The sequence below is a fragment of the Homarus americanus genome, unplaced genomic scaffold, assembly GCF_018991925.1.
Source record: "Homarus americanus isolate GMGI-L3 unplaced genomic scaffold, GMGI_Hamer_2.0 scaffold44060, whole genome shotgun sequence".
NCBI lineage: Eukaryota > Metazoa > Arthropoda > Malacostraca > Decapoda > Nephropidae > Homarus > Homarus americanus.
This window is the reverse complement of record NW_024756871.1, coordinates 1,306,489-1,328,131: the sequence shown is the minus strand read 5'-3', so window position 1 is coordinate 1,328,131 and position 21,643 is coordinate 1,306,489. Positions and strand designations below refer to the sequence as shown.

General features: G+C 46.0%; 1 protein-coding gene across 1 annotated transcript in view; it reads left to right on the top strand.

The window, feature by feature from the left end:
• The window catches only part of LOC121856985 (cadherin-87A-like), a 77,827-nt gene that overhangs the window by 5,344 nt on the left and 50,840 nt on the right, over positions 1-21,643 (top strand). Inside the window, 1 exon segment of the mRNA XM_042352782.1 lies at positions 12,953-13,032. Within this exon segment, the coding sequence (XP_042208716.1) occupies positions 12,957-13,032 (76 nt within the window). The 5' untranslated portion in view covers positions 12,953-12,956.

Below are 21,643 nucleotides of genomic sequence, written 5' to 3'. Positions count from 1 at the left end.
TGGAGGGTTGATCAAGCGTTTGGAGGGTTGATCAAGCGTTTGTAGGGTTGATCAAGCCTTTGGAAGGTTGATGACGCTTTTGGAGGGTTGATCAAGCACTTGGAAGGCTGACCAAGCGCTAAGAGGGTTGATCAGTGACTTGGAAGGTTGATCAAGCGTTTGGAGGGTTGATCAAGCGTTTGGAGGGTTGATCAAGCACTTGGAAGGTTGATCAATCCTTTTGGAGGGTTGATCAGTGACTTCAGCAATGTTCTCTGGGAGTCTCGGGGTGATGAACAAGGAGCCAGGCAACCTCACCACCCCTAACCTAGCCATCCCGAACCTCACCACCCCTAACCTAGCCATCCCTAACCTCACCACCCCTAACCTAGCCATCCCTAACCTCACCACCCCTAACCTAGCCATCCCTAACCTCACCACCCCTAACCTAGCCATCCCTAACCTCACCACCCCTAACCTCACCACCCCTAACCTAACCTAACCATCACTAATCATAAAAGCTGTGTATATATATATATTTTTCCCTTGTAACCTGGATTAAGCTCCCGGGCCCATGGAATAGCTTTCACTGTGTCTGTTAAATCTTACTTTCTCCAAGCCTTTCTTTATCATGCTTTCTCTCTCTTCTTGTCTCCTTCCCTCCCTCCCTCCCTCCCTCCCTCCCTCCCTCCCTCCCTACCCTTCAATTCCTTCATCAGGATTATGTATTGTCAATGATTGGACATTCAGCATCCTGGCGTCTTGGTGATTGCCTGATCAACCTTCGTCACTTACCCCCTCACTTCCTTCCTACCTCCCCACTTTCTCCCCGCTTCCCCAATTCTCCCCCTCCCCACAAATCCTTCACCTCCTTCCCATTTCCTCTGCTATGTAATCCTTTTGGGGTCTACCGCTCACTGGATGGATATGAGGTGTACAATAAACTAGCCGATGTCTGGGAGCAAAAATTCGAATTCCTCACCACTACACCCTAAAAAATTCCCAATGACACAGCTCCCCTTCTTGCCCTTCTCCCTTTCCCCCATCCTCCCCCTCCCCCATCCTCCCTTCCCCATCCTCCCTTCTCCCTCCTCCCCCTTCTTCCCTCTCCCCACCATATTCTACCACCATCACCGCCTCCTTCAGCGCCTCGTCCAGTTCTTACCTGCCAGTATCACCGCTAATCACCCACCTGAGTTTTTTCAGGTATTTCCTAGCGGTGTTCTGGGCCCGCTCCCTTCCTACACACACACTCCCCTGCACCACCTCTCCCTCCGTCCTCCTGCAGGCTCCTCACCAGCCACCCACCTGACACGCGCTTTGCATCAGTCACTTGTCACTAACCACAAATGTAGCTGATGGGCCCTTCTTCCACACCCTTGTTTACCTTGAACGGTGAGAGAGATGAAGTTCAGCTGGTACAATCATGGCGGCCAATATACACTGAGACTCCACCCAAGCTTGGGGAGAAAAAATAAAGAATTCTCGTTGGGAAAATTTGAGAATCCGCATTCCTGTGTCTCAGTTACCTCTTGTTTGGTGTGCGTGTGTCTGTCTATGCGTCCTCGACTTCCTCTTAACAGACAAATAGACAGATACAGACAGATAAAGAGGGTTTTCAACAGTAAACAAGTATAGAAAGTCTCTCTCTTACACAAAACAGCGCCTGGCTATCATTCCGCCTCTTAGATACACTCCTGAAACCTTCGTCAGATGCACAATTCGCCCGCCTTCTGCCTCCCTTGGCGATTTAATTTTGTTGTACAGACGTATTGTTGGGTGGATGAGGGATTGTGGAGTGTGTATAGCGCGCACACACACACACACACACACACACACACACACACACACACACACGAGGAAATCTTACTCAGAAGGCCATAGCTATAAAAGGTAGTGTGTGGGAGAGAGGCAAGGATGAGAGGGCGAGTGTGAGGCTGGGTGAGGGACTGTGAGGGGATGTGTTCGTATTTAGACGTATGTATGCTTATGTAAGTATGCATCTATGAATTTGTCTGCTTGGGTGTATAAATCGTAAATAAGTAGTTAAGTGAGACACGGACCAACAAACTAACACACACACACATTTATTATTATTACAAGTCCTGCTGTCCGGTGAGTCACTTCCCACCTTGAGGTAAATTCAGAGAGATAACCAGAGGAGGGGGGGGGGGGGAGCTTGAGGGACACTTGAGTGGTAACTGCCTCTGGGAAGTACAAACACCGTGAGATACTCTCCCTAAGGCACTTGTCTGTGTGCTTCCTGTGTGTGTGTGCGTGCGTGTGTATGTGCGTGTGTGTGTGAATTAGATTTGTTCTTCAATATTCAATTCATTTTTAAATTTAAGGGTATTTTAAGGCATCCGAGATTATACATCATTTTTAGTTATTTTACGATAATTTTTATATAAAAAATCGAGACATAATTTCGTGATATAATTTTAATGGTACGGTATTTAGTTCATAATGTCTATGGTAATAACTGATGACGTATTTATTGAATAGTTCATGAGAGTAGTTAAATGCACTTGTAATTACTTGACGGTGCTCTTGACCTATTTACTCGAGATGTTAACTACACTTAATTCTACGTAATTTGTTGATCATTAAATATTTCCCATGATATGCGACTTGGAGTGGGAGGAGTGTGGGAGTGGGTGGGGGAACGGAGGAGTGAGTGTGGGAGAAAGTGGAGTTAGGTGGATGGTTGGAGGAACGAGAAGGTGGGGGAGGGTGGTTGAAGGAGCGAGTGGGTAAGAGAGAGAGAGTGGGGGTGGGCGGGTGGATGGGGGAGCGGGTGGGGGTGGGAGGGTGGATGGGGGAGCGAGTGGGGGTGGGAGGGTGGATGGGGGAGCGAGTGGTTGAGGTGATAGACAGACATACCAACATGAACTCCGTAAAACTCGTATTTAAAACACAGTTCGTGGCAGACCTCACTAACCCAGAGTCGCGGAAAATATGCCAAAATAATGTAGAACAATTAAATTTTTTTTATGATGGCTATTATCGTGACAGCCAACGGAACTCGGGTCAAAGGTCACCACGCAAAGGTCCTCACAACTCTGACCTTTAACGACAATGGATTATTCTGCAAGATAAATGTTCCGCTGTTTGTTTTAATATAGCGTGAAGTCTGGGGAATGTGTGTATGTCTGTCTCTGTTAAACTATATTCATGTATATACTGTCATGTGCTTTATAGTGAATCAATGCCACTTATTGATGTGAAAAATCGGGTACCGTAACAGTATGTATAAAGTCATGACCACACCCACTGGGCACTGTGCTTCACTCACCACTGGTTACAAAAGGGACTCGTTTATTCTGCCTGACAGACACACCCACCACCACCACTCTGTCATGATCTGTGTTGTGCAAACCAAAACTTTCAGGTAGGAACGGTTTAAAAACTCCTCGCGTCGTGGTGTACATGTCAAAGGTGGCAGGCGGTCTTCAGCAGTCCCACTTTCCCTTTGTTTACCTTCCGGAGAGCGTTCGCGATTACCTATCCGCTTACAAATCCAATTAATTAAAAGAACACAACAACACACACTGGCACGGAAAGGAATTCATAGGAAGTTCGATAAATGATGGTGATATATTTGCGTCATTTAACCCAACCCAACCCAACCCAACCCAAATATACTAAAATGGATAAAAATGGGACCTAATTAGTCATAATCAAAGAAAACTTAATCTACTGAATTTGTTAAATATAAAATATCCCAACGAAGGATTTAACTGAAACATTACTGGAGGCAAGATGACTGTTTTTATCTAAATCATAAATGAGCAATAGGAGCATTGATCAAGTAATAAATAGCAGATGGTCAACGCAGCAGGGAGGACAACTCTTCTGTTTACCGAAAGTTATCGTTTCCGACACACCCAAGTATGCATCCACGCCGGAGAGAGAGAGAGAGAGAGAGAGAGAGAGAGAGAGAGAGAGAGAGAGAGACACAATTATATGTCCTAGGAGGCTAGACAAGGAGAGTGTGTATACCAACCGTACTGACCCACCGACTAGTCTTCCTTGAGCTACTTCGCCCAGACTCTTGCTGGTCAACCATGTCCGTCACAATACTCGCCACACCACGCCCCGATATTCACCACACCACGCCCTGATATTCGCCACGCCCCACCCCAATATTCGCCACGCCCCACCCCAATATTCGCCACGCCCCCACCCCAATACTCGCCACGCTCTCCCCGATACTGATTCATACTTCGTGGAAACCTTTGTTCATTCCTCACTACAGACTGGACACCCCCCAAAAAACCTACCTGGTAACTTTTACTTCCACCACACCTAGTAACTCTGACCCAAGAAACAGATCCAAGTAATTTTGAGCTAAGGAACACTGAGACTAGTAACTGAGCTTAAGTGAGACTAGTTAGCCCAGTGGTATAGTTAGACCTGGCAGGTACAGTGAAGGTGGACAAGTCAGTCACACCCGCTTGCTGCGCCATAATCAACTTTAAGACGTCATAATTCTGGCATGGTCGAACTAATGAGACGAGAAAAGTGTGAGATCGAGATATTGAGATGAAATATTAGACAGTATGAGTGAAGGGGCAAGAGAGAGAGAGAGACGAGACAGTTTTGAGTGGTGGAAGGGTAAGTTAGACGAGACAGTGAGGGGCAAGAGAGACAGACAAGACAGTGAGAGATCGAGACAGTAAGACGAGACCGTGAGTGGTGGAGACAGCCAGGAAAAACCACGGGTGGAGGTAAAGCCATCCTGCCGTGGTTGTGACCCACTGACACAAACTGATTACCCGTGTGCTTCTGGCTGTTCCTCCCAGTCTGTCCACGCTTGTCATTCCTTAAAATTTCCTCGTCCCAGATACGCTCTGCTTAGCAAAGAAAAAACACTAAGTAAGAGCTGTCTTGGCGCATGGTTCCCTCTGCTGCATAAATCAGTCATCCAGTGTGAATATCTACAGTCATTCTAGATGCATGTGAAGATATCGTGTAGAAAAATTTCTTGCCGTGCGCTGGATGGTGTTTGCTCCTTGGTGTGGATAAAGAGAAGAATGTGATTGTTTATGCTTGCTAATCCCACGCATGCGCAATTCACCCAGGGTCTGTTTTGCGCTTTCTTTATCTAAAACAACAAATTAACGCAAGGGAATATAAGTACAGTGTATATAATGTAAATTTATCGATACAATTTCTCAAACGACGAAAAAAAAACCCAATATAAACTATGAAGTCCCAAGTACAGATACGTTTCGCTTCTCGTCGATTACCCTAGATCCCAGACGTCTTCTATTCTATCGGTTCGTCGCCGTTATCGGATTCTCCAGAGCACTTAGGAGGAACCAATATCCCTCCTTATTTTTTGTAAGTGTTTTTGTTGTGATATGAAGAACGGTTGACCAAGGATACTGAGGCGATAAACGTGATTTCATAATGCGGTATTTCTTAGGTTGACTGTAATTCACCAATATGTCAGATTAAGAAAAAACTAAGACAAGTTAAACGAGGCTAGTGTGTGTACGTACTTAATGTAACGGTAATACTTATTGATCTATCGTGTTAACTGTGATCAGACCTTTCAAGAGGCTACCGGTATCTTGATCATAACGATACCCTCAGCAACAACACAACACCTGCCTGTACTGAGATGTCAAAATGCCAACCAACCCCGTGAGTGTGTGAGCGTCTGTAACCTATATACCGTGTCTATAGGACCTCGATGATTGAAGGCTCGTCCTCTTTGTACATCGCCCGCCCTTACCCCTCCTCCACCTGATAGAAAGGGAACCTACAGTTTATTTTAATTATTTTTTTTTCTTGTAGACCTCACATCTGCATCAACCCAGGACTAAGGTTATTTCCAACACCTCCTGTATATCTGGAACTGGGTAATTCACTTAACTCTTCATGTGTGTGTGAAAGTGAGAGAGAGAGAGAGAGAGAGAGAGAGAGAGAGAGAGAGAGAGAGAGTTATGAACACACCAACTTCAAGAAATATACGACTTGAAGGATTAATTATTAACCTAACTAAAGCACATCAATGACGTAACACACACACACGACATTTAAAGGTCCGGCCCTGAATTTCCCGCTACGGTAATTGAGTGACGCCTGGAGCCTTCGTAGCCAGCTCTCAGAGATTTAGGTCTGGTGGAGCCTTACCCAACCTAACCTAACCTAACTCAACCTTACCTAACCTTAATGAACCAACTTAATTTTGCCCTTTCAACCTCCCCCCCCCTTCTCTAACACACACACACACACTGAGCGACCACCAATACTTCAGAGAGAGAGAGAGAGAGAGAGAGAGAGAGAGAGAGAGAGAGAGTAACGGGCACTTAACAAGAACCTGATTATACATTACCTTGAGGAGTTGAATGGTCAGTCTCTCTCTCTCTCGTACCTGTTCTGTCTCTCTCTTTATCTCTCACCTGTCTCTCTCTTTATCTCTCACCTGTTCTCTCTTTATCTCTCACCTTTTCTCTCTCACTTTATCTCTCACTTGTGTTCTCTCTCCTTTGTCTCTCACCTGTGTTCTCTCGCTTGTATTGTCTACCCTTTATCCTAAGTCTACCCAAAGCTAACCTAACCTAACTTAACTTTACATAGGTTAGTTTAGCTTAGGTTAGTTTACGTTGGGTTACAGTGGGTTGGGTTGGCTTAGGTTAGGTTAGGTTAGACACACTCTTGCCTCACCTCCACGCCACAGACTCTCATCTCGCCTCCACACACTCTTGCCTCGCCTCCACACTCTCTTGCCTCGCCTCCACACTCTCTTGCCTCGCCTCCACACTCTCTTGCCTCGCCTCCCACACACTCTTGCCTCGCCTCCCACCTCTTACTCTTCTCCCACCTCTTGCCTCACCTCCACCTCTTGCCTCGCCTCCCACACTCTCTTGCCTCACCTCCCCACTCTTGCCTCCCACCTCCACCACACTCTTACCTTACCTCCACCTCTTACCTCACCTCCACACACTCTTGCCTCGCCCTCCCACCTCTTGCCTCGCCTCCCTCTTGCCTCGCCTCCACTCTTGCCTCGCCTCCACACTTTTGCCTCACCTCCCACACTCTTGCCTCGCCTCCACACCTCTTGCCTCGCCTCCACCTCTTGCCTCGCCTCCCACACTCTTGCCTCGCCTCCCACACTCTTGCCTCGCCTCCCACCTCTTGCCTCGCGTCCCACACTCTTGCCTCGCCTCCCACCTCTTGCCTCACCTCCACACCTCTTGCCTCACCTCCACACCTCTTGCCTCGCCTCCACACACTCTTGCATCCCACCTCCACCTCTTGCCTCGCCTCCACACTCTGCCCTCACCTCCACCTCTTGCCTCGCCTCCACCTCTCTTGCCTCCCTTACTCCACACTCTTGCCTCGCCTCCACACACTCTTGCCTCACCTCCACACACTCTTGCCTCGCCTCCACACCACCCACCTCAAGGTTGCTGCCCACTTAACAAATAAAATCCAGCAGAATCCGCCACGCCCTGAGATGCGTTCTTGGTGACTAGACGACTTCAAATGACGAACACCTGGTCTCCTCCGCTTACCTGTCACAACACCTGGTCTCCTCCTCTTACCTGTCATAACACCTGGTCTCCTCCTCTTACCTGTCACAACACCTGGTCTCCTCCTCTTCCTGTCACCAACACCTGGTCTCCTTCTCTTACCTGTCACAACACCTGGTCTCCTTCTCTTACCTGTCACAACACCTGGTCTCCTCCTCTTACCTGTCCACAACACCTGGTCTCCTTCTCTTACCTGTCACAACACCTGGTCTCCTTCTCTTACCTGTCACAACACCTGGTCTCCTTCTCTTACCTGTCACAACACCTGGTCGCCTCCTCTTACCTGTCACAACACCTGGTCTCCTTCTCTTACCTGTCCACAACACCTGGTCTCCTTCTCTTACCTGTTACAACCCACCTGGTCTCCTCCTCTTACTTGTCATAACACCTGGTCTCCTCTCCCTGTCCTGCTTACCTGGTCTCCTTCTCTTACCTGTTACAACACCTGGTCTCCTCCTCTTACCTGTCATAACACCTGGTCTCCTCCTCTTACCTGTCACAACACCTGGTCTCCTTCTCTTACCTGTTACAACACCTGGTCTCCTCCTCTTACCTGTCATAACACCTGGTCTCCTCCTCTTACCTGTCATAACACCTGGTCTCCTCATCTTACCTGTCATAACACCTGGTCTCCTCATCTTACCTGACACAACACCTGGTCTCCTCCTCTTAACTGGAGATCAAAGAACGTGTGTAACTAGAATATCAGTGTGATTAAGAGGCTGGGTATCAAGGGACTGGGTATAATGGGACTGGGTATCATGGGGTCTGGGTATCAAGGGGCTGGGTATCAAGGGGCTGGGCATCATGGGGCTGGGTATCATGGGGCTAGGTATCATGGGGGCTGGATATCAAGGGGCTGGGTATCATAGGGGTCTGGATATCAAGGGGCTGGGTATCATGGGACTGGGTATCATGGGGTCCTGGATATCAGGGCTGCAGGTATCACGAAAAGATCAGAAATATACACATGTAGAAATCAATAAGTAAATGATTCAGGATGTGGGCGGGAGGAAAGGAGGAGAAGGAGGAAGAGGAAGGAGGAGCAGCAGGGCGTGACTCATAGCCTGATCTGCCTGGCCTTGGACACTACGAAGAGAGAGAGAGAGAGAGAGAGAGAGAGAGAGAGAGAGAGAGGTGATGGTGATGACTAAGCACAGGTGTCAATATCATCATCTATCTACCTGAAATTATTGACATCACCTCCGTGCCTCACTCACCCCAGATATCCCCTCCACTCCCCCACCTTCCTCTCCCCCTCTCCACCTCCTTTCCCCTCCCCTTTCTCTCCCCCACACCTGGACGCACCACCGCCTGGCCATACTAGACTGAAATTGTTTATTTAGAAAGAAAATTTATCCCCTTGAAGGCATCGTATTCAACAGACTAAGTCATCATATTCAAGGGGTTAAAACATCGTACTCAGGGGGTTAAGTCATGGTACTCAAGTCACCGTAATCACTGGGCTGAATCACTGTACTCAAAGTGTTGGCAAGTGTTGATGTGGTTAAAGGTGTTTTGTGTGAGTTATTCTTTGGTTTGGTTGAAGGAGTATCTCTGAGGCTGAATTAAATGCCTTATCAGCTGACCTTAATAAACATTCTTTCCCTGTTATTGTGTTTATTATTATTATTGGTGTTGTTATAGTTGTTATTGTTGTTGTCGTAATTGTTAGTGGTGGGGGTGTTGGTGTTGTTAAGTTGAATCTCCATTGAATATTGGGGGGGGTGGGGAGAGGATTGTAATAACGGGGTCCACTTGTTGTTGCGGTCATAATGTCGGGGTCATGAGAAAGCCTCGGGAAATTCATTGAGCTCTCCCCCACACCTGGACGCACCACCGCCTGGCCATACTAGACTGAAATTGTTTATTTAGAAAGAAAATTTATCCCCTTGAAGGCATCGTATTCAACAGACTAAGTCATCATATTCAAGGGGTTAAAACATCGTACTCAGGGGGTTAAGTCATGGTACTCAAGTCACCGTAATCACTGGGCTGAATCACTGTACTCAAAGTGTTGGCAAGTGTTGATGTGGTTAAAGGTGTTTTGTGTGAGTTATTCTTTGGTTTGGTTGAAGGAGTATCTCTGAGGCTGAATTAAATGCCTTATCAGCTGACCTTAATAAACATTCTTTCCCTGTTATTGTGTTTATTATTATTATTGGTGTTGTTATAGTTGTTATTGTTGTTGTCGTAATTGTTAGTGGTGGGGGTGTTGGTGTTGTTAAGTTGAATCTCCATTGAATATTGGGGGGGGTGGGGAGAGGATTGTAATAACGGGGTCCACTTGTTGTTGCGGTCATAATGTCGGGGTCATGAGAAAGCCTCGGGAAATTCATTGAGTTTCGTGTGAAGGGAAGGGAAGGAAGGAAGGAGAGGTTAAGGGAGGGATAGAAGGAAGAAGAAAGGACGATATGAAGGATAGAGGGACACACACACACACACACACACACACCGACAGAGACATGATACAGTAATTTATTGGGTTAGGTGTCAATAAGGGAAACAGGGCTTAAAGGATGACAAGGGAGAAAGGGCTGAGGTGTTGTCACGTGTTGACCTCTGGTGGGTTATAAGGTCATCTGAGGTCACGAGGCTTACCTAATGTTGTGGGGGGGTTAAACTCTCTCCCCCCCTCTCCTGTTTGTCTGTTTATAACGGCTGCTGATCATGATGATAATGGTGGGAGAGCTGGTGGCGAGGTGGGGGTAATTGGTGGCTGGGGAGGGGGTCTAACCTAACCAAAGCTAACCTATCATAACCTAACCTAACCTAACCAAAGCTAACCTATCATAACCTCGGGTGATTTTGGTTAGGTTAGTTTTAGTTAATTCGCGTCCCCTGATATATAAAATAAAAAACAAATGATTTTTCGATATTATCCCGGAGTAATTTAATAAAGCACAAATATTTTTTACTATTCACTCTTAAGGGTCCAGCCAACAACGGACTCAGAATAGCAGTAACGAGAGAGTTATTGAGTCATTAGGGAATAGCAGTTAATAGCGACATTATATACGGTAGCTTTCATATTGTTTGTGTCTGTCTGTGTCTGTCTCTGTCTGTATTTACCTTTGTAGTTGTGTCTGTGTTTGGTCTGTGATGTTTCGTGTGTGTGTGTGTTTTGATCCCCATTTCACGACTACCACAATATGTTCGACTTCATGCACAGTGGTTTAGGAATGCTTGTTTTTAATAGATAATTTTACTGTCGCCAAGCACTCACGTCGACAACAGAAGACAAAGCCAACTAATCATAACAATTATTAAGCGAATTCTTTATGAGTGTTTTTCATTGTTTTCGTCACCGCATTCAACATCAGACAAACTGTAATATCTGATGAAATATATCCATTATGTTAACAGAGAGGGTCATAAAAAATATTATACCCTATAGTTCTATTTATTGAATTTATCCTATTGTTGTTTGAGGTTTTATTTTTTTAAAGCACCAATGAACGCTAAGGAAGGAGGAGTCATTTTGGATTAATATTTTCATCAATTATCTAAGAATGTCGAGTTAGTTCATACCATCATATTAACTTTAATATATACTCGATGGAATATATATTATTAACTCATCGATGAAAGCGGATTGAAAAAAACCGGTCCATCGTACTCAAGGGGTGAAGCCATCGTACTCAAGAGATTAAGCCATCGTACTCAAGGGATTAAGCCATCGTACTCAAGGGATTAAGCCATCGTACTCAAGGGATTAAACCATCGTACTCAAGGGATTAAACCATCGTACTCAAGAGATTAAGCCATCGTACTCAAGGGATTAAGCCATCGTACTCAAGGGATTAAACCATCGTACTCAAGGGATTAAACCATCGTACTCAAGAGGTTTAAGAAATTTATCATTCTTGCTAATAAGGTTAAGTGAACTGACTGACTCCAACCTGGATATTAGCGTTGAACTTGCAGGGGTCACTGTTACATTACACACCAATAGCGGCACCCATTAACAAAGACATGAAGAATAATAATACCATAAAAGCCGCTGTAACTGTAAAGACTGTAACAATAGAAACAGCTGTAGCACCACATTACAGCAGTAACAGCAGCAGTAAAAATAACAGCACCGGGTAACAAGTATATAACAGTAAAATAAGTTGTAGGAATCGACGTAGTGTGTGGGTGTATGTGTGTTGTGGGGTAAGTATGTGTGTGTGTGGGTGTATGTGTGTTGTGGGGTAAGTATGTGTGTGTGTGGGTGTATGTGTGTTGTGGGGTAAGTATGTGTGTGTGTGGGGTGCATGTGTTGTGGGGCATGTGTGTGTGTGTGTGCATGTAAAAGGGGTAAGTATGTGTGTGTGGGGTATGTGTGTTAGGGGTAAGTATGTGTGTGTGGGGTGTATGTGTCAGGGGGCATGTGTGTGTGGGTGCATGTGTGTGGGGTGTGTGGGGTGTATGTGTGTTGGGGGGCATGTATGTGTGTGGGGTGCATGTGTGTGTTGTGGGGCATGTGTGTGTGTGGGGTGTATGTGTGTTGGGCAAGTATGTGTTAGGGTATGTATGTGTGTGTGTGTATGTACAGGGGTAAGCATGTGTAAGTGTATGTGTGTTGTGGGGTAAGTATGTGTGTGTGTGTATGTGTGTTGTGGGCAAGTATGTGTGTGGGTGCATGTGTGTTGTGGGCAAGTATGTGTGTGGGTGTATGTGTGTTGTGGGGTAAGTATGTGTGTGTGTGGGTGTATGTGTGTTGTGGGGTAAGTATGTGTGTGTGTGGGTGTATGTGTGTTGTGGGGTAAGTATGTGTGTGTGGGGTGTATGTGTTGTGGGGTGCATGTGTGTTGTGGGGTAAGTATGTGTGTGTGTGTATGTATAGGGTACAGTGTGTGTGTGTGTGGGGTATGTGTGTTGTGGGGTAAGTATGTGTGTGTGTGGGTGTATGTGTGTTAGGCATGTGTGTAAGGTTTTACGAGTGTCTGTGGGTGGTTGTGTGTGTGGTTGTGGATGTGTGTGTGTAAGGTTGTGGGATGGGTGTGTGGGGTCTTCAAGGTTCCAAGGGGCGTAAATATTCTCCGTGTTTTCTTCTCTGTCCAGGTGTTAGATGTGTGTAATGTGTTGCCTTCCCTGGTCTCCGTTTTCCCCGTCGAGCTTCAGGTATTTGACGGGGAAACGTAATCGTGAGTCTTGGCCGTCGGTGCATGTGTACGTTCACCCAAAACGCGATAAATTTAACAAATAGATGTGGATATTAGTGATACGTAATGTATGGGTGTAAAATAGTAATATTTAAGTTTGTGTTAGATAATTAAGTAGTTTTCTATCATATTTTGGGGAGCTATGACCCGTTTTGTCTCTTAAACTACGGAGGATCTTGTACCCTAGCGGTGAATTTATGTACTATACAACAACACTAACAGCAGAATATGTCGTGACGTGTCTGGTATAATGAACCTGCGTTTTGTCTTCTTCAGAACAATGGCTCGACCCACCTGTCATCCTGACCTGACTTCGCTGCTGACGACTCTATTGGTGACCTCGCTCCTGCTTCAAGGTCAGTACACATTCCTCCTCTTGGGTCACTGCATACCGGCCCCCAGTCGTAACGCTTTGGGTCTTAAGTGTGTGTATATTTCCCCCAAGTCATGTTAGGGGTTATGAGTTCAAAGGTGTTACAATACTGTTTTTGGCGGTATGGGTGTGTGTCACGTTTTAGCTGTGGAAGGAATTAAGTTGTAGCTGTGAAAAGAGTCAAGTTGTAGCTTTAGATAAGAGTCTTAAGCTTTAGCTGTGGGTGAGGCTCATCAGGAAGGACGGAGTAAGTATTGTCGACCGCCAGCACCACAGTGAGGGCCGCCTGACCACAGTGGGGGCTGGCGGCATAACACTGACCCACATCATATCTTGTACCAGCCAGCCTCCTTCTTCTACTTCTCCTTTTCCTCCTTCTTGCTCCTCACTTTCCCTCTTTCTTTTCTTCCCCCTCCTTTTTCATCTTCTTTCCCCTTTCTCCTCTTCATTTTCCTCCTTCGCCTCTCTCTCCCCTCATTCACTCACTCATAGATGCTCTAGGACCAGGTGAAGGGAGCTGTGTATTGGCTGTGTGGTCAAAATCGATAAAAAATAAGATCCAAATCACATCAGGATTCCACCTTAACTAGATACGTTCACTTAACACCACTTAGGAGACAAAATCAAAGTACAGAATATTTTGAAATAGGCACTTTACCCCTGGTTCAAAAATTTACCTGGATTAAAGAAATTATGTTCCCCCCCTTAATACCGGTACAGGTGAGTTTGTTGTATTAGGTGTCGTTTAAAAAGGTCTCATTGTTAACAGGACACTCATAGATATATTATTAACGTCTCCTAATACACAAACACACTATCAACGTCACGAATACACGCATAAACAAAAATTAACATATATCATTCAAATACATTCCTGAAATGACCACTATAACACAACATCTTAAATTAATCAGTAAAATCGATTGTGTGTCGCCTAACTCAGCAACTAACACAGCTCTAGGTCATGAGCTGGGCGTGTATATTGAGGGGCCACCTGTTGTCGTTGACCAAGTGAGGACTGCGGTGGTGTTGTTGTGTCTGGTCTATTAGAGAGCTGCTGACTGTGTTGTGTTGTGTCTCTACGTCGCCAGAACTACCAATGACTGAAGCCTCATAAATCGCCTGGTCCAGACGAGGTATATGCTAGAATATTAAAAGAATGTAGAGATGAGTTGAGTAATCCATTAGCAGTTTTATTTAATAAGTCATTAGAATCAGGCCTAGTGCCAGAAGCTTGGAAACTTGCAAATGTAGTTCCGATTTTCATAAAAGGTGATAAATCAATTGCATCAAATTACCGTCCCATTAGTCTCACGTCAATCATAGGCAAGTTGCTAGAGTCAATTATTGCTACGAAAATCAGAAGCCACCTTGAAACATTCAACTTAATTCATTCTTCTCAGCACGGGTTCACCCAGGGACGTTCTTGTCTCACAAATTTGCTTAGCTTTTTCTCAGAAGTATATGAAGCGGTAGATAATGATAAGTCATATGATATAATTTACTTAGATTTCAGTAAAACATTCGATAGAGTCCCTCATGAGAGATTGATAAGGAAGGTAGAAGCACATGGAATAGGTGGATCATTATTAAAATGGATTAGGTCATGGTTAACTGGTAGGAAACAAAGAGTCAGCATAAATGGATTTAAGTCAGACTGGGGTGCGGTCAAAAGCGGAGTTCCCCAGGGATCTGTATTAGGCCCTCTGCTGTTTGTTATATTCATTAATGATCTTGATTTAGGTATAACTAGTAGGATTAGTAAATTTGCAGATGATACCAAAATGGGGAGAGTGATAAATTCAGACAGTGACTTTGAACACCTTCAAAGAGATCTAGATACCTTACATGAGTGGTCAGTAGACTGGCAAATGAATTTTAATGCTGATAAATGCAAGGTACTACAGATAGGGAAGACGAATACAAACGTTAAGTATAAACTAGGTAACACGGAAATAGAAAACTCAGATTGTGAAAAAGATCTAGGTGTATTTGTTAGCAACGACTTGAAACCTAGAAAACAATGTATTAGCGTTCGCAACAAGGCAAACAGGATTCTTGGGTTCATATCTAGGAGTGTGAGTAACAGAACTGCTGACGTTATCTTGAAACTTTACCTAGCATTAGTGAGGCCACACATGGATTATGCGGTTCAATTCTGGTGTCCTTATTATAGAATGGACATAGATTCTTTGGAGAGAGTACAAAGAAGAATGACAAAAATGATCCATAATATTAGAAACCTTCCATATGAAGAAAGACTGAAAAGCTTAGGCTTGCATTCATTAGAGAGGCGTAGAGTTAGGGGAGATATGATAGAGGTGTTCAAGTGGGTAAGCGGGATTAACAAGGGTAAAATGGAAGATGTTCTGAAGCTCAGTAATAACGAAATAACTAGAACAAATGGCTTTAAATTAGATAAATTCCGATTCAGAAAGGATATAGGCAAGCACTGGTTTGGTTATAGAGTTGTGGCTATGTGGAATAGGCTACCGAGTGCTATAGTAGGATCGGGGACGCTAGGGAGCTTCAAGACGAAGTTGGAAAGGCACATGGAAGTGCTGGGATGGGTGTGAAAGGGATCTGCCCTGTATGGGCCAGTCGGCCTCCTGCAGTATCCCACTTTCTTATGTTCTTAATGACACGAAGGTCTATTCTGGTCACCTACACAATAGGGTCTGGAGCCACGGAAGTTCCTATTACAAAGACTATTCCTCGTAATAGGAAATAAACATCCGCTGGCTTTGTTGTCTCTCCTTGGATTAATTTCCCTACGGTTTACCTTTATTTGTATACCTGCGCTATCTAGGTACATCAGAAATTGTATACCTGCAAAGGTCTACTGTATATGCACTGTACTGTATACCTGCATTGTCTATATACCGTACCTAAAAGATTATCTACTTCAAGTTTTATAATGTCCAGCGTTACATTGGTAGGTTAATGCGTAACATATGCAATACGCAACATAAATCTGAAATATCCGTAGCATTTTTTGTGTAGGTATAAAGTCCATTCAAGTAGCCATCGAGAACCATATTACAGGTATGAGGTTTTGCCAGCCTTGATTGACTTGATGTAACGCAGGTGTTTCTTATCTAACCGTTCATGAGGCGAGGGAGCGTTCGAGGTAGAAACCATTTTATTTATTTATTATTATTATTATTTAAAACACTGGATATATATATACATAGAGAGTGTTCTCCAGGGGGGGGACATGTTTTAAGAGCCAGGTGGGAACTATTGGTCATAAATTGGTGCCAGTGCCAATGGTGACTCATAGGCGCCAGTGGGGAGGAGGAGAAGAAAGGGGAGGGGATGAAGAGGCGGGAGAAGGGGAAGAATAGGAGAAAAAGGGAAGGGGTAGTAGATGGGGAAGAATAGGAGAGAAAGGGAAAGGGAGGTAGGAGAAGGGAAGGGGTGTTGAATGAGGGAAGAGGTGGCAGAAGGGGGAAGAAAAGATGAAGGTAAGGTAAAGGGAAGCATGGTTAGTGGCGTCAGTGGCAGAAGGAAGTGGCGTTGACCTCAATAGACGGAGTTCCTCGCCACCCCCCCTCCCGCCTCCCCCCATCACCGCTACTCACCGCCATCACCACCATGAGCACCCGCCGCTACGCCCACTACACACACACACACACATACACATCATGATGAGCGTTCACTGGTGTTCTTATTGCTGAGGTGACGTTAAAATGGCTCCAATCCTAACAAGCCTTAACTTAAATAGGCCTCTACCTAACCTAACTGGTATGTGCTAGAACTGGGACCTATTTTGATTGAGTCCCGTTAGGATATGTTATGGCCTCACGGAGATTAATTGATATGAGTAAACATTCAATCAGTCTTTCAGTCAGTCAATTTATCAATCAATCAGTCAATTAGTTTGTCAATCAGTCAGTAGATAAATAAATAATTCACCCCACATACTTTTAAATGACGCCTTCTCCTCTACGTCAACAACACCTCCACTTCCCCTCTCCCCTCCCTCACGTCATCAACTCCCCCCTCCCCCCATCTAACCTCCTCCAGGTAACATACACAGTACTAGGGTGACGCCTTTGCTTGTAAGGGCCGTGAGCCAAGTGACCGCCGCTCCGTGCCTCTCCACTACACCGGAAGAGTCGCTGACGACACTTAGGTTAACTGTCCCCAAGCGACGACACTGTGAACTCCTGTTTGTGAGGTTAGGTTAGGTTAGAGTAGGTTAGGTTAGGTTAGGTTGGGTTAGGTTAGGTTACGTTAGGGTGTTTAATCAGCAGGTGCAACCAGATAGGGAATAGGGAAAAACCAAATTGGCCCATTATTTGAAAAGTAGAAAAAAGTACAAAAATATATAAAAAATCTATACAACAACTTGCATTTATATAATCTAGTTGAGTTTTACGGGCCAAAAAAGTGCTATAAAAAAGAAGCAACGAAGCACAGGAAGGAAGCAGTGAGACAGGTGAACTCCCAATTAGTCCCAGGTGTGAGGGGAAGGAGGAATGAGATGAGGTGGAGGGATTGCCGATTAGTGTGTTATCTGTACTTACATATAGTATAGCTCGAGTTTCTTTTCCTGTTCGTGGCGCCATCTGTTGTTAGATTTTTTTCCTGGCTGTTTGGATTTTATTTTTGTTTTTAATTTGTTAATGAGTCGAATGGTTACCTGAAGATTCTCAAACCTAGTTCATTTCACCTTAAGATAACCCACCCTAACCTAACCTTACACTAATGATGATGATAAATATCTGACAGTGAATGTGTACAATAATAGTGAAGTAGTATGGTGCACGAGTATGGTGACTTGAGGATGAATGTGTAACCTCAGTCTTTCACTATTTCGGGGCGGTGAAAGCTGACAGACAGAAAGTGAATTATGGTGACAGGAAGGTGAAAAGATTGGCTGAGTGACTAACAAGACAGACAGACAGGTAGACAGATAGACAGAGAGGACATGCCCGTATAGAAACACTTTTTTTGTCCAGATGGTGAAAGTGCATTGTGTGTGTGTGTGAGAGTGAGTGAGGCAGGCGGTAGGCTAGGCCAGGGTAGGGTACAGGCCAGGCAGGCTGTAGGAGACGAGAAAGTCGCTCAGCTACTCAGCATCAGGAACACGAAGCGGAAATGTCAACTGCGTGACCAACAAAGGGAAGAAACACAACCAGCTGCTGCCCCCTCCTGCTGTTACTGTGCCTTCTGCTGCTGTTACTGTGCCCTCTACTGCTGTTACTGTGCCCTCTACTGCTGTTACTGTGCCCTCTACTGCTGTTACTGTGCCCCCTCCTGCTGTTACTGTGCCCTCTACTGCTGTTACTGTGCCCTCTACTGCTGTTACTGTGCCTTCTACTGCAGCGAAGAATGACAAAAATGATTCCGGGACTTAGAAACCTTCCATATCAGGATAGGTTAAAGAAACTTAACTTGCATTCCCTAGAAAGACTAAGAGTGCGGGGAGATATGATAGAAGTATTTAAGTGGGTGAAAGGAATCAATAAAGGGGATATAGATAAAGTTCTTATAATATCCGAGCAGGATAGGACTCGGAGCAACGGATTCAAGTTGGATAAGTTTAGGTTTAGGAGGGAGATAGGAAGAAACTGGTTCACAAATAGGGTGGTGGACGAGTGGAACAAGCTTAGCAACTTTGCAGTAAATGCGGGAACTCTGGAAAGTTTCAAAAGGAGGCTGGATAGATTCATGGATGATAGAGAGTGGTAGTAACTCTCGACAGGAGCTGCCATGCACAGGCCAACCGGCCTATTGCAGACCCCTTATTTTCTTATGTTACTGTGCCTTCTACTGCTGTTACTGTGCCCTCTACTGCTGTTACTGTGCCCTCTACTGCTGTTACTGTGCCTTCTACTGCTGTTACTGTGCCCCCTCCTGCTGTTACTCTGCCTTTTGCTGCTGTTACTGTGTCTTCTGTTGCTGTTACTCTGCCTTCTGCTGCTGTTACTGTGCCTTCTACTGCTGTTACTGTGCCTTCTGTTGCTGTTACTGTGCCTCTGGCTGTTACTGTGCTTCTGCTGCTGCTACTGTGCCTTCTGCTGCTGTTACTGTGCCTTCTGCTGTTACTGTGCCCCTCCTGCTGTTACTGTGCCTTCTGCTGCTGTTACTGTGCCTTCTGCTGCTGTTACTGTGTCTTCTGCTGTGTTACTGTGCCCCTCCTGCTGTTACTGTGCCTTCTGCTGCTGTTACTGTGCCTTCTGCTGCTGTTACTGTGTCTTCTGCTGCTGCTACTGCCTTCTGCTGCTGTTACTGTGCCTTCTGCTGCTGTTACTGTGCCTTCTGCTGCTGTTACTGTGTCTTCTGCTGCTGCTACTGTGCCTTCTGCTGCTGTTACTGTGCCTCTGCTGTTGTTACTGTGCCTTCCTGCTGTTACTGTGCCCTCCTGCTGTTACTGTGCCTTCTGCTGCTGTTACTGTGCCTTCTGCTGCTGTTACTGTGTCTTCTGCTGCTGTTACTGTGCCTTCTGCTGCTGTTACTGTGGCCCCTGCTGCTGTTTCTGTGTCTTCTGCTGCTGTTACTGTGCCTTCTGCTGCTGTTACTGTGCCTTCTGCTGCTGTTACTGTGTCTTCTGCTGCTGTTACTGTGCCTTCTGCTGCTGTTACTGTGCCTCTGCTGCTGTTACTGTGTCTTCTGCTGCTGCTACTGTATCTTCTACTGTTACTGTGGCCCTCCTCGTTACTGTGCCTCCTGCTGTTACTGTGCCTCTGCTGCTGTTACTGTGCCCTCTACTGCTGTTACTGTGCCTTCTGCTGCTGTTACTGTGGCCCTGCTGCTGTTACTGTGCTCTGCTGCTGTTACTGTGCCTTCTGCTGCTGTTACTGTGGCCCCTGCTGCTGTTACTGTGCCTCTTGCTGTTACTGTGCCTCTGCTGCTGTTACTGTGCCTTCTGCTGCTGTTACTGTGCCCTCCTGCTGTTACTGTGCCTCTGCTGCTGTTACTGTGCCTTCTGTTGCTGTTACTGTGCCTTCTGCTGCTGTTACGTGGCCCCTGCTGCTGTTACTGTGCCTTCTGCTGCTGTTACTGTGCCTTCTGCTGCTGTTACTGTGCCTTCTGCTGCTGTTACTGTGCCTTCTGCGCTGTTACTCTGTGCCTTCTGCTGCTGTTACTGTGCCTTCTGCTGCTGTTACTGTGTTTCTGCTGCTGCTACTGTGCTCTGCTGTTGTCCATTGTGCCTTCTGCTGCTGTTACTGTGCCTTCTGCTGCTGTTACTGTGTCTTCTGTTGCTGCTACTGTGCCTTCTGCTGCTGTTACTGTGCCTTCTGCTGCTGTTACTGTGCCTTCCTGCTGTTACTGTGCCCCTCCTGCTGTTACTGTGCCTTCTGCTGCTGTTACTGTGCCTTCGCTGCTGTTGCCTTCTGCTGCTGTTACTGTGCCCTGCTGCTGTTTCTGTGTCTTCTGCTGCTGTTACTGTGCCTTCTGTTGCTGTTACTGTGCCTCTGCTGCTGTTACTGTGCCTCTGCTGCTGTTACTGTGCCTTCTGCTGCTGTTACTGTGTCTCTGCTGCTGTTACTGTGCCTTCTGCTGCTGTTACTGTGCCTTCTGCTGTTACTGTGTCTTCTGCTGCTGTTACTGTGCCTTCTGCTGCTGTTACGTGCCTTCTGCTGCTGTTACTGTGTCTTCTGCTGTACTGTGCCTTCTGCTGTTACTGTGCCTTCTGCTGCTGTTACTGTGTCTTCTGCTGCTGCTACTGTATCTTCTACTGCTGTTACTGTGGCCCCTCCTGTTGTTACTGTGCCCCCCTGCTGTTACTGTGCCTTCTGCTGCTGTTACTGTGCCTCTACTGCTGTTACTGTGCCTTCTGCTGCTGTTACTGTGGCCCCTGCTGCTGTTACTGTGCCTCTGCTGCTGTTACTGTGCCTTCTGCTGCTGTTACTGTGCCTTCTGCTGCTGCTGTGCCCCTCCTGCTGTTACTGTGCCTTCTGCTGCTGTTACTGTGGCCCCTGCTGCTGTTACTGTGCCTTCTGCTGCTGTTACTGTGCCTTCTGCTGCTGTTACTGTCTTCTTGCTGCTGTTACTGTGCCTCTGCTGCTGTTACTGTGCCTTCTGCTGCTGTTACTGTGTCTTCTGCTGCTGTTACTGTGTCTTCTGCTGCTGTTACTGTGCCTCTGCTGCTGTTACTGTGGCCCCTGCTGCTGTTACTGTGTCTCTGCTGCTGTTTCTGTGTCTTCTGCTGCTGTTACTGTGCCTTCTGCTGCTGTTACTGTGCCTTCTGCTGCTGTTACTGTGTCTTCTGCTGCTGTTACTGTGTCTTCTGCTGCTGTTACTGTGCCTCTGCTGCTGTTACTGTGGCCCTGCTGCTGTTACTGTGTCTTCTGCTGCTGTTTCTGTGCTTCTGCTGCTGTTACTGTTCTGCTGCTGTTACTGTGCCTTCTGCTGCTGTTACTGTGTCTTCTGCTGCTGTTACTGTGTCTTCTGCTGCTGTTACTGTGCCTTCTGCTGCTGTTACTGTGGCCCTGCTGCTGTTACTGTGTCTTCTGCTGCTGTCGTGCCTTCTGCTGCTGTTACTGTGCCTCTGCTGCTGTTACTGTGCCTTCTGCTGTTACTGTGGCCCCTGCTGCTGTTACTGTGCCTTCTGCTGCTGTTACTGTGCCTTCTGCTGCTGT